At 36.5% G+C, this 13836-nt stretch overlaps 1 protein-coding gene across 10 annotated transcripts in view; it reads right to left on the reverse strand.

The window, feature by feature from the left end:
- The window catches only part of LOC127876686 (phospholipid-transporting ATPase IA-like), a 110674-nt gene that overhangs the window by 45555 nt on the left and 51283 nt on the right, over positions 1-13836 (reverse strand). For all 10 annotated transcript variants that reach the window (XR_008048028.1, XM_052422081.1, XM_052422082.1 and 7 more), the window contains 9 exons: positions 7164-7272; positions 6711-6838; positions 5824-5901; positions 4023-4111; positions 2978-3044; positions 1686-1797; positions 895-977; positions 489-538; positions 176-245 (listed from right to left, as the gene is read on the reverse strand). Coding sequence is in view for 9 of the 10 variants with exons in the window: in XM_052422081.1 (XP_052278041.1) it covers positions 176-245; positions 489-538; positions 895-977; positions 1686-1797; positions 2978-3044; positions 4023-4111; positions 5824-5901; positions 6711-6838; positions 7164-7272 (786 nt within the window). In the remaining variant the exon portion in view is untranslated. The remainder of the gene's footprint in view (positions 1-175; positions 246-488; positions 539-894; positions 978-1685; positions 1798-2977; positions 3045-4022; positions 4112-5823; positions 5902-6710; positions 6839-7163; positions 7273-13836) is intronic.

Genomic DNA, 13836 nt, shown 5'->3' on the forward strand with positions numbered 1-13836 from the left:
GTTTAGTGTCTTCATAAATGAGATAGGAACATAAAACAATTAGTTTAGTGTCTTCATAAATGAGATAGGAACATAAAACAATTAGTTTAGTGTCTTCATAAATGAGATAGGAACATAATACAATAAGTTTAGTAATATCCTAAATGAGAGGGGAACGTCGTTCAGATATACTTACAGCTCCTTTGCAATACAGCTTTATCTTCCCCTCAGGTGTCCGGACCACCACTGACATGCGTTTCCTGTCGCTAAAATGCACAATCAAATGAACCTCATTGTAAAAAAAAACAACAGGCTTAATGCATGTGCGTAAAGTGTCGTCCCAAATTAGCCTGTGTAGTCTGCACAGACTTATCAAGGAAGACATTTTCAGCTTTTCACCTTAATGTGAATCCTAACAGTCTGTACAATATATGACAATGACATCAGTTAAAAAAGCAATACCAGAAATAATCTAAACATTAATTTATAGCAATTTAATATAAACTTACCTGGTAAATTCTAGAACATTCAGGATTTCATATCTTTCTTGTTTACCAAACTGAAAAAACAGAGAACTGATATTACAAGCTGTTATTGAACTAGTACCTGGTAAATTCTAGAACATTCAGGATTTCATATCTTTCTTGTTTGCCAAACTGAAAAAACAGAGAACTGATATTACAAGCTGTTATTGAACTAATACAAGTTAATTGGCATGCAACAATTACTATCCCTATAATTAATGAATAGTTAATTTTCCCATGATGATACTTGTATCATTATGTTTTATTTGTTGCAGTTGTAACATTAGAAAAAGACTTTATTATAAGCACACTTCTCAATCAATATTACATAAGTAAACACAACAGTACCTCCATAATTCTGGTTTAATAATTAAATACAATAATTTCTGACCACATCAATGGTGACGGCATCAGGTGTCCTAGTGGAGAAGACAAACCCCATTTGCTTGGCACCCTTAACAAGGGCCGCTTCATCTGGAAGGAAAAAGAAACACTTGAATACCAAACGTAAAGGAATAATAAGCAGGTCTGACAGTGAAATACTTAACACTTAATGGGGGTTTCATATAATGCATTGTTCCCATGATTTTGGTGAAGACATGATTGAATTATCATACACATGTTATTGCAATAATGCTAGAATGTTTGTAGCAGTGGGGTGTACACAATCTTTGCAAGTTCTGCATATTTTTTTTTTATAATAAACAAAACAAAAGCATGGAAAGTTCAGTAAGTAGCTATTATTTTGGGGTTTGTATTTACCCAGTTGACACAGTTTTTCATAAGTATTCAACCTCTATTTTTTAATTTATGCTCTTGATATAATGAAAATATTAAATAATAAATAATTGTTCACTTGATTTTCATACATTCACGTCAAATGATCTGAATGGAAATACCAGTCATGTCATGCAAAAATGGGTCTTATGCAATATGTAGCCAGCAAATGTATGCAAAAATGGGTCTTATGCAATATGTAGCCAGCCAATGTCCAGTCAGAAACTACGCTATCCGCTTATGAGATCACCGAATCATGTGTGTGTCTAACATACAGAAAAGCGGACCAGATTGCATGAATGTGTAAGCTGGTCTAGAGCTACAATGGCCACATATAACATATGACCCATTTTCAGGTATCATACAAGGTCAATGCATGAAAACAAGACTTGGAATTGTTGAAACCTGGAGATGACGCCTGGTATGCAATTGTCCCGTCTTCTTTATTCCTCTCTGGCACCACTGTATGACACACCGCCATCAACGTCAAAAACTCCCGAATCTCAGGGGCCGTGCTCTTTAAATAAAAACTATTTGTTGCAAACATGTTTGCCAAAAATGAATTCTTCACTATCCTATGAGCCTTGCTCAGGGAACATGGGACTTAACCCTTTGCATGCTGGGAAATTTGTCGTCTGCTAAAATGTCGTCTGCTGAATTTCTAAAATTAGCATTTTCTTCGATTAAAAAAAAAACTATCAGAATACCAAACAGTTTGGATCCTGATGAGACGCCACGTTCTGTGGCGTCTCATCTGGATCCAAACTGTTTGCAAAGGCCTTCAAAATTCGATTCCAGCACTGGAAGGGTTAAAGCATATGCCTTCAGTGCAGTTCCAGATGAGTCAGCACAGTCCACACACACTTATCAGGGACAACTCTTTACCCTTATATGGTATTTTTCATTTAAAAGAAGTCTTTTCTAAATGAACATCCAGTGTTAGTAAAAAGTGTCATCCCTGATGTGACTGTGCTGACTGCACAGGCTAATCTGGGACAAACCTTTATGCACATTTATAAGCCAAAAGTGTTGTTCCTGATGACACTGTGCAGTCTGCACAGGCTAATCTGGGACAAACCTTTATGCACATTTATTAGCCGAAAGTGTTGTTCCTGATGTGACTGTGCAGACTGCACAGGCTTATCTGGGACAAACCTTTATGCACATTTATTTAGCCCTGTTTTTCTAGAGTGAGGCTCAAGAATTTTAGAGGCAAACTTCTTTAAATAAACCCGGTATCAAGAGTTGTAATGGCAAATTAGGTTGCATATCAGGAAAAAGGCTCTCATATCTTATAAGCTTGGCATATAAAAAAAAATATATTAATATTGAGACAAAAATGTCACAACCTTTACAAATGCCAGGATCAATATAATAAACAGTGCTGTTGCATAGTTTTTTTTGCAATGTTACCTTCAAAAGCATTTCTGTTTCAATCTCACATTTATTGAAAGTTTATTTGCAAGAATTGAATATACATTTCATACAAAATTTACTTTAAAAAAGATATTCATTCTTTTGAATGGAAACAAGTGCAATTTTACTGTTTATGAAAACAATATAACCCCAAATTCTAAATATTTATCAATTGCGCTCCTACTCGCCATCTCTATCAACTCAAAATAAGCTTACTGCATTGCTTTGCAGACATGTTCTATTTAACAGCAAATATAAGTTAATAAATGTAACAAACTTACATGTGATGCTTTCAGATTTGCAATAAGGCTGTCATCTTTAAATGATTCCAGGCTTTCTTCATTATCCCTGAAACCAAGAAAATGCTAAATGCCTAACTGAAACATGTCCATTCCATTGTAAATAATACCTTGACATATGCTCAGCCGACATTAAGACTAGCATGGGACACATTAATGGGTTGATCATTTAAAACGAATGCACGATGAATGGTAAAGTTACAGTCCAGACAAGAATTTTTACTTTCAAAATGGCAAGATGCAGGATGAAGTTACAGTTCAGACAAGAGCTTTATAATAAAATTTGACTTCTGACCTCTATGTCTGTCCTTGACCTCTATGTCTGACCTTGACCTTTCTGGTTGGGAGATGGGTATTACATGCAAAACATACTATAATAATGATGACAGGTCATTAAAATTTAATCATGACTGACAAAGTTACCGTCTGGAAAACACCTGTCTTCGCACACACACACTTGATTACTTGAATCAAATATAGTGGGAGAATGGCCAAATAATTAATTTCACCAATAAGATCAATCTTGACATAAGTTATGTAGAAATTTAGCAACACAATAATCTGCTGTACTTAATTAACCTGTAATACTGCCACCATTGTTTTCTGTTCATATTACATAGTTTTACATGAAGCGTGGAATTTTGTTAAATAATTTGTAATTGATTGTTTAGATCTATGTTTAGTATAACAATAAACATGTCTGTCTTATGAAGCAAAATAGATATATCCTACCACATGACAAGCAGACAAATTGTCAATTTGATTCTTGTTGTGGTAAAACTGGGCTTAATGCATTAGTGTTAAATGTTATCCCAGATTAGAATGTGCAGTCCACACCGGCTAAACAGTGACTACAATTTCGGCCTTAATGGATATACAGTTAGATGTGACTTCCCATAAAACATTTTCCCAATACAAGCGGAAAATGTCGTTGACTGCACAGGCTAATCTGGAACGACCCTTTACGCACATGCATTTAACCCAGTTTTTCCAGAACGAAGCCCAATTTCAATCCGAGTCAATTTACCCGTAAATGATTCCAGCTATTGAACATTTTCTGAAGTTCATCATGTTTCTTGTTAACGTCCCTGTTTTGTCTGAGAAGATGTATTTTATCTATAAATGGAAAAAACACACTGTTATTAGTTTCTTCTTCTTACTGTTGATAGAAATCAGTTCATCTATTTATCAAGCCCAAAGAATGTCCTGCAAATTAGAGAAAACTTATTTTTAAGACATACTGTGAAACCATTTATTTTTGACAGCACAAAATTTCATCATTTTTATAAAAATGACGATTTCGTCAGCACTTAAATCGCCAATTTCTGATTTTGAATTTAAAAAAAATGCGTCAGTCAATATCCGATTTGTATGTAATACATATTCGCGATCAATCGCAGTTGCGAAAAATCGTGGTACGAATGCGGGAACAATCTTGAGAATCACTGCAGGAGGTGGGGCCTGTTTGTCACATGCCAATGAACTAGTCTTTTGTTATCAAGGGACAGTAATATCATCATAACAATGAACGTGTAAATGGCATACATTAAGAGGGTCCATTGGACCCTCTTAATGTATGCCATTCACACGTTCATTGTTATGATTAGCGGACAAGTGGGATCGAATAACCGTTAACGAGTGTTTGTTACAACGAAGCCAATTGCCAATTAGTCTTATTCTATCAAATAGCAAATCAAACTAGTCACTTTTGTTTATTTTCTTGGGTATGTGTTCTAGTTGGTATGATTTTTATTAAAATGCTGTCAATACCGTTTAAAAACTGTTTGTGTTATACGAAAGACGTTCCAGATTGTTTAGTGTTTTTTTTTTCAAATAAAATGCTTTTTTATTCTTATATCAACATTAAAATTATAAACTCTATGTGTGTGTTTGTTCTTAAAAAGTAAACTACCGGTATATAAATCAATAATGTCAATAATTAAAAAATAAATACATTGATACATACAAAATAGTAATAAGTGTGGTTAAACGCAAACAATCAAACAACAAACAGCAATTAAAATATTCTTTATTAATTTGTGATAAATACGCATGTTGATCACACATCGTCATCTTTTCATTTGGTTTATTGTCTTTCATCGGCATTTGCTGCGGGATGGCTAATATGCAACACTCCTGAAAAACACAATGCACCTAATGGGTAATAAAGTTATAAACAATTAGCGCTAATTCATTACCATTCTACATAAACGAAGTCAACGCATTCGATACAGCTGTACTGCACACGCGTTTTAAAGAAGTGTAACGTGTCAGTTAAGTACCTTGTGTAATCAACATCCCTTTGTGTCAAAACCGGATTAATCTTGATTACGAAACAGCAGTGAATGTGTGCATGGATTATGTTGGAATTTAATGCCTAATGTCTACAGTAAAGTTTAAAAATATTGTTCAGCTTAGTGTTTGTTTTTGTATAAACATAGAGCATGATAGTTCGTTAGGATCTTAAATTCGCCGATCGGTCGACTGACGAAATTTATGAAAATTAATGCCTGACGATTAATAATGGTTTCACAGTATTCAATTAATAGATTAAATTGATTTTTTTAAATTGGATTTTTAATTTTCGAAATTTAAATAATCAATACAAGTGTTAATTGATGTTCATTTTTAATACAGCATGATGGCGTCTCATTTGGCAAGTAGCTAAAATCTTTATAAATTTTGAAAATAACACATCTTTAATGATATTCATCAAGACACTGAACCTGTCTGAGTACATCAGTTTTTTTTTCTATCACTGTTTGAATACATTTCAGTGTTTCATACCTGACCAAGCTCTTCATTGAATACATATAAATGTTTCATACCTGACCCAGTTCTTCATTGAGGTTGGAGGTTCGAGCCATGGCAGGCGTCTGAGTCTCATTACAGAACATATCGTTATCCTGCAGTAAGAAAACACAGTCAGCACGGCTACTGGGTTACATGAGCTGCATTCTGTGAAAACCAGGCTTAATGCATGTGCAATAAATGTCATCCCAGATGAGCCTGTGCAGTCCGCAAATGGTTAACCCATTTATGCCTAGCGTCCTGAAAAAAGGACATTGCAAACAGCGTAGACCCAGATAAGACGCCGCATGATGCGGCGTCTCATCTGGGTCTGCGCTGTTTGCTAAAAGGATTTTTAGTAAAAAATATCCTAAATATAGAAATAAGTATACGAGACACCCCTAATTTTGGAAATAAACTGATCCAATTTAGAAGGATGGAAGAGTCTACTAGACATTAATGGGTTAATGACACTTTCCACCTTTACTGGATTTTCACTCAAAAAAGACTTACTGCACAGGCTAATCTTGGAGGACAATTTAGGCAAATGCATGAAGCCCCTTTTCAAAGAACTTTAATAAAATAACTGAAACATTAAACATCTTTAGAGTTAGAGCGCAAAAAAGTAAAACACATACATAAACAAACATAATACATTTCATTATACAGATTGTCAATTCCATCCCTGTGATTTTGTTAACAAACAGTGTCACATATCTGCATATGGCATAATTTTATTTAAAAAAACTGTGTCCGATATTAAATGAATATTTGTAACAATTACAAGGCGTGGCACAGGGACATACAAAATGTATGCTTAAAGTATATACTGTAGACCTTTTATATGGGACCCCAACAGGCAGCTAACATGAGGTCTGCATGCACTAGGTCCCAGAGGGGCATAACTCTAGTCTTGTTTACTCACCCAGTTGATAAAGATGGCCTGTATGAACTTGACCAACTCCAAGGTCACCTGCAGACTAATGGGGATGAGGTTGTTGAACAGGATGATGAAGGTCAGCAAGTTGTAACCAAAGTTACTCGCTGGCAAATCTGATGTTAACGACAAATGGGACGCATAATTACTAGGTATTGGTAAATAAAGGCAGTAAACATAGAATGATCCATAATTTGGAAACATTGCGGTGGCTGGCCAATAAGTAGCAAACTTTGAAATTTTATCATTGGATAATCGTGGGGTCCAACTGATTTCAATGATGTAACTATATATAACTATATATGAAAACACAATATATAGATACATTCACACTGGTCTTTTGAAGATATCTATCCCTCAGTCAAACAAAACTTATTTCACATTATTTCGACAAACCATAATCCATCAAGCCATGGCTAACTTGCATAAGCCAAGACCCACCTGTAAATCCAAGGTACCAGTGAGTATTTTCGTGTTTTTGTGTCCACAACATCTGGGCGAAGGTACAAATCAGTGAGAGCAGCAACAGTATACCAAATAGGAACAGGATCTGAAGCATGAAGACAGCATTAACCCTTTACCACTTAGACTGAAGCATGAAGACAGCATTAACGCTTTACCACTTAGACTGAAGCATGAAGACAGCATTAACCCTTTACCACTTAGACTAAAGCATGAAGACAGCATTAACCCTTTATCACTTAGACTAAAGCATGAAGACAGCATTAACCCTTTACCACTTAGACTAAAGCATGAAGGCAGCATTAACCCTTTACCACTTAGACTAAAGCATGAAGACAGCATTAACCCTTTATCACTTAGACTAAAGCATGTAGACAGCATTAACCCTTTACCACTTAGACTAAAGCATGAAGACAGCATTAATCCTTTACCACTTAGACTAAAGCATGAAGACAGCATTAACCCTTTACCACTTAGACTAAAGCATGAAGACAGCATTAACCCTTTATCACTTAGACTAAAGCATGAAGACAGCATTAACCCTTTATCACTTAGACTAAAGCATGTAGACAGCATTAACCCTTTACCACTTAGACTAAAGCATGAAGACAGCATTAACCCTTTACCACTTAGACTAAAGCATGAAGACAGCATTAACCCTTTATCACTTAGACTAAAGCATGAAGACAGCATTAACCCTTTATTACTTAGACTAAAGCATGTAGACAGCATAAACCCTTTACCACTTAGAAGCGTATTTTGACACATTTGTAGTCTCATAGAAAGCTAAATTTAATTAAAGACCTTTCTTACTAGATTGAAGTTTTAAAGGATTCATTTTCAACCTTTTGATAGAGATTAGCATCAAACAGCATAAAACCTGAACAGACAGCGAGTTACTCCCAGGCTGTTCTGGTTTTATGCTGGTTGCAAAAACCATTTTCACTTGGCTTCTTATTGGGGAAAGGGATGAATAGAAACATAAAACTTAAAAAATCCAGAAAATAGCTCCAATAATTACATAATGAACTAATCAAAGCTGGCATTTCAAGTTGAATTCCTTATATAAAAAGGAAATAGATGTTTTCATTTGGTGAGTATATATCATCCCCATGGACCTGATACTTGTGAGCACTATAAGCATACATTACATTGGCATTATGTGCTACATTGATACTCACTTTTATTTACAAAAAATGTTTAACAAGATAAATTGAGCAGCGCTCAAGGAACACTGGGCTTAATGCATTTGCAAGCAGCATAAATACATATCAAGAGTAGCAGGCTAACCGGGGATTTTTTTTCCACTTTGTAAGGAATTGTTCATGTTCATAAAGCAAAATTGTTAAAAACATTCATTAATTGTGTACATATAGCACGTGTATCTGTGGTATCAGCCCTCTTAATGAATACATATAAATATTTGAAGCAAAAATATTTAAAACACATGATTTATAATATGTCAATCTAGAGTTAAACGTGTGTTCTTGGACATAACAAGAAAAACTGCATGTATGCATTTTTTGACAAAACACTAGCAACACATAGCTCCCTGTAGAAATCTGTATCATGTACAAAGATTCTTATAATATCGGCCCTTCTGACTGGGTGTTACGGCTTGTTACTGTTCAGACATGCTTGTTCTATCAATAGTTTCTCAAGGTTGTTTCTGAAATATTTTTACATTTTTTTCACAAATATGCTGCCTAAAAATTGTTAGATAAACCTAGTTTTCAATCACAAACTAACACAGTTATGTTATGTAATTTAACAAGAGCACCGAATAACGGGTACCACGCTCGGCTGTGAAAGCTTGTCAGAATTTTTTATTTTTTTTTGGAGGTCATAGTGACCTTGACCTTTGTCCTAGTGACCCAAAATGGGTGTGGCGTGTTGAACTCATCAAGGTGCATCTACATATGAAGTTTCAAAGTTGTAAGTGGAAGCACTTTGATTTTAGAGCCAATGTACATGTTTTAGCACGAAGCCGGCGGACGGCTGACGCCGGACGACTAGCAGGCTATGACAATACCTCGGGTTTTCTCCCTTATAAATAAAAGCTTGTCAAAAATTTTTTTTTAGAGGTCACAGTGACCTTGACCTTTGACCTAGAGACCCAAAATTTTTGGGTGTGGCATGTAGAACTCATCAAGGTGAAGCTACATGTGAAGTTTCAAAGTTGTAGGTTGAAGCACTTTAATTTAAGAGCCAATGTTCAAAACCTTAACAAAATGTAAAGGTTTTAGCACGACGCGGACGGTGGATAACAGGCTGGCTATGACAATACCTCGGGTTTTCTCCGAAAACAGACGAGCTAAAAATTAAAGCATCACCCTAGAATAAACATGACCTACTTTCTAATTAAAACAAGAGGGCCAAGATGGCCCTAGTTCGCTCACCTGAGAGGAGTCGGTTCATTCAATCTTTACCAAACGTCAAACTTGACCTAGATATTGTCCAGACAAACATTCTTGCCAAGTTTCATCAGTATTGAACCAAAACTCTGGCATATGGAGAGTTTTTGTTCTTGTCAGATTTTACCTGGTGACCTATATTTTAAGTTGACCTCCCTTACCAAACATCAAACTTTGCTTACAAAAATAAATATTTTGACCAAGATTCATAAAATCTGAAACAAAATTGTGACCTCTATAGTGCTTACAAGGATTTTGTATAATATAATTAAAATTTAGACAATCTAAGGGAAATAATTATGGCATTAATTATGTGATTTTGCTCATTATCAAACTTGACTGAGATCTTTCAGCAACTTTCATAACGAATGCTTGAGAAGTGTGAATGCTAAAGTGTTTACAAACCAAATGTGGACGAACGGACGGCTGACAAAGACCAATTCTAAAACCTCACCTGAGCAATCAGTTGAGCTAAAAAGTGTGTTTCACCGATCTGAGCCATTTTCCAACTTGTCCGAGTAATCAATAAAACCAATGTATTGACTAAGTTTCACGATGATCAGGCAAAAAATGAGACTTCTATAGTGTTCGATCACAAGGTTTCTCTCTAGTCACATAAGGAAAACTGCCCCCCCCCCCCACACGGCGGCCATGTTTTTTGACAGATCGCAACCATTTGCGAACTCATCTGAGATATATATAAAACCAATCATTTCACCAAGTTTCATGATGATTGGGCAAAAAATGTGACTTCTAGAGTGTTCACAAGCTTTTTTTACTTTATAAATATAAGAAAACTGCCCCCCCCCCCCCCCCCCCCCCTGGCAGCCATGTTATTCAACTGACCGGAACCAATTTTTTTCTCAACTCTCGTATCAAGGAAACAAATGTTCTGACCAAATTTCATGAAAATTGGGCCAAAAATGTGACTTCTAGAGTGTTCACATGTTTTCACTATATACATATAAAGAAAAATGCCCCACCCACTGGCAGCCATGTTTTTCACCGATCTGGACCATTTTCGAACTCGTCCGAGATATCAATAAAACCAATGTTTTGTTCAACTTTCATGATGATTAGGCAAAAATTGTGACTTCTAGTGTGTTTACAAGGTTTCTCTATAGCCAAATAAGGAAAACTGCCCCGCCCACTGGTGGCCATGTTTTTCAATGGACCAGAACCACTTTTGAACTTAACCAACATATCATTAAGACAAACATTTTGACAAAGTTTCATGAAGATTGGGCATGAAATGTGACTTCTACAGTGTTTACAAGGTTTTATGGGTTTTTTTACCTAGTGACCAAGTTTTTGACCCGGCATGACCAAGTTTTGAACTCGACCGAGATATCATTGGGACAAAGCTTCTGACCAAGTTTCATAAAGATCGGAAAAGAAATGTGCCCCGTTAGAGTGTTTACGAACAAATGGTTACGGACGGACGACGGATAAAGATCAGTCACAAAAGCTTATCTGGAAACCATTTTACTATTTCGGGTCATCATGACCTTGACCTTTGACCTAGTGACCTGAAAATCAATAGGGGTCATCTACGAGTCATGATCAATGTACCTATGAAGTTTCATGATCCTAGGCCTAAGCTTTCTTGAGTTATCATCCAGAAACCATTTTACTATTTCGAGTCATGACCTTGACCTTTGACCTAGTGACCTAAAAATTGATAGGGGTCATCTACAAGTTATGATCAATGTACCTATGAAGTTTCATGATCCTAGGCCTAAGCGCTCTTGAGTTATCATCCAGAAACCATTTTACTATTTCGGGTCATCGTGACCTTGACCTTTGGCCTAGTGACCTGAAAACCAATAGGGGTTATCTGAGAGTCATGATCAATGTATCTATGAAGTTTCATGATCCTAGGCATAAGCGTTCTTGAGTTATCATCCGGAAACCATTTTACTGCTTTGGGTCACCGTGACCTTGAACTTTGACCTACAGACCTGAAAATCAATATGGGTCATCTGCGAGTCATGATCAATGTATCTATGAAGTTTCATGATCCTAGGCATAAGTGTTCTTGAGTAATCATCCGGAAACTATTTTACTGTTTCGGGTCATTGAGACCTTGACCTTTGACCTAGTGACCTGAAAATCAATAGGGGTTATCTGCAAGTCATGATCAATGTACCTATGAAGTTTCATGATCCTAGGAATAAGCGTTCTTGAGTAATCATCCGGAAACAATTTTACTATTTCAGGTCATCGTGACCTTGACCTTTGAACTAGTGACCTGAAAATCAATAGGGGTAATCTGCGAGACATGATCAATCTACCTATGAAGTTTCATGATCCTTGGCACAAGCGTTCTTGAGTTATCATCTGGAAACCATTTTACTATTTCGGGCATCGTGACCTTGACCTTTGACCTAGTGACCTGAAAATCAATAGGGGTCATCTACGAGTCATGATCAATGTACCTATGAAGTTTCATGATCCTAGGCCTAAGCGTTCTTGAGTTATCATCTAGAAAGCATTTTACTATTTTGAGTCATGACCTTGACCTTTGACCTAGTGACCTGAAAATCAATAGGGGTCATCAACGAGTTATGATCAATGTACCTATGAAGTTTCATGATCCTAGGCCTAAGCGTTCTTGAGTTATCATCCGGAAACCATTTTACTGTTTCGGGTCATCGTGACCATGACCTTTGGCCTAGTGACCTGAAAATCAATAGGGGTTATCTGAGAGTCATGATCAATGTATCTATGAAGTTTCATGATCCTAGGCCTAAGCATTCTTGAGTTATCATCCGGAAACCATTTTACTGCTTTGGGTCACCGTGACCTTGACCTTTGACCTAGTGACCTGAAAATCAATAGGGGTCATCTGCGAGTCATGATCAATGTATCTGTGAAGTTTCATGATCCTAGGCATAAGTGTTCTTGAGTAATCATCCGGAAACCATTATACTATTTCGGGTCATTGTGACCTTGACCTTTGACCTAGTGACCTGAAAATCAATAGGGGTTATCTGTGAGTCATGATCAATGTACCTATGAAGTTTCATGATCCTTGGCATAAGCTCTCTTGAGTTATTATCCTGAAACCATCTGGTGGACGGACGGACCGACATGAGCAAAACAATATACTCCCTCTTCTTCGAAAGGGGGGGGGGGGGGGCAATAATGAGAAAACTGCACCCCTCCCAGCAGCCATGTTATTCAACTGAACGGAACCATTTTTTAACTTGACTCTCGTATCAAGGAAACAAATGTTCTGAGCAAATTTCATGAAAATTGGGCCAAAAATGTGACTTCTACTGTGTTCACATGTTTTCACTATATACATATAGAGAAAAATGCGCCGCCCACTGGCAGCCATGTTTTTTCACCGATCCAGACCATTTTCAAACTGGTCCGAGATATCAATAAAACCAATGTTTTGACCAACTTTCATGATGATTGGGCAAAAAATTGTGACTTCTAGAGTGTTTACAAGTTTTCTCTATAGCCAAATAGGGAAAACTGCCACTATATACATATAGAGAAAAATGCCCCGCCCACTGGGGGCCATGTTTTTACAGCGATCTCGACCATTTTCGAACTCGTCCGAAACATCAAATGAACCAATGTTTTGACCAACTTTCATGATGATTGGGCAAAAATTGTGACTTCTAGTGTGTTTACAAGGTTTCTCTATAGCCAAAAAAGGAAAACTGCCCCACCCACTGGCTATGTTTTTCAACGGATTGGAACCACTTTTGAACTCAAACAAGACATCATTAAGACAAACATTTTGACAAAGTTACATGAAGATTGGGCATGAAATGTGACTTCTACATTGTTTACAAGGTTTTTCTATTTTTTGACCTAGTGACCAAGTTTTTAACCCGGCACAACCCAGTTTCGAACTTGGCCGAGATTTCATTGGGACAAAGCTTCTGACCAAGTTTCATGAAGATGGGACAAGAAATGTGGCCTCTAGAGTATTTACGAGCAAATGTAAATGGACGGACGGACATACGACGGACAAAGACCGGTCACAAAAGCTCACCTGAGCAATCAGGTGAGCTAAAAAATCATTGAACCTAGAATAACAATTAACACATAAATGATACACACAACTACACTGTATTATTATAAAAACATTAATAGTCAAAGGGGAGTAACTACTGTTAAACTTAAATGCAATATTTAGAAGAGTTGTCTCCCATGTTACATGACCTTAATTCATGATTGTTTACAAGCCTTTTTTCACTATATAAATATAAGGAAAA

Source organism: Dreissena polymorpha, chromosome 4, assembly GCF_020536995.1.
Source record: "Dreissena polymorpha isolate Duluth1 chromosome 4, UMN_Dpol_1.0, whole genome shotgun sequence".
Lineage (NCBI taxonomy): Eukaryota > Metazoa > Mollusca > Bivalvia > Myida > Dreissenidae > Dreissena > Dreissena polymorpha.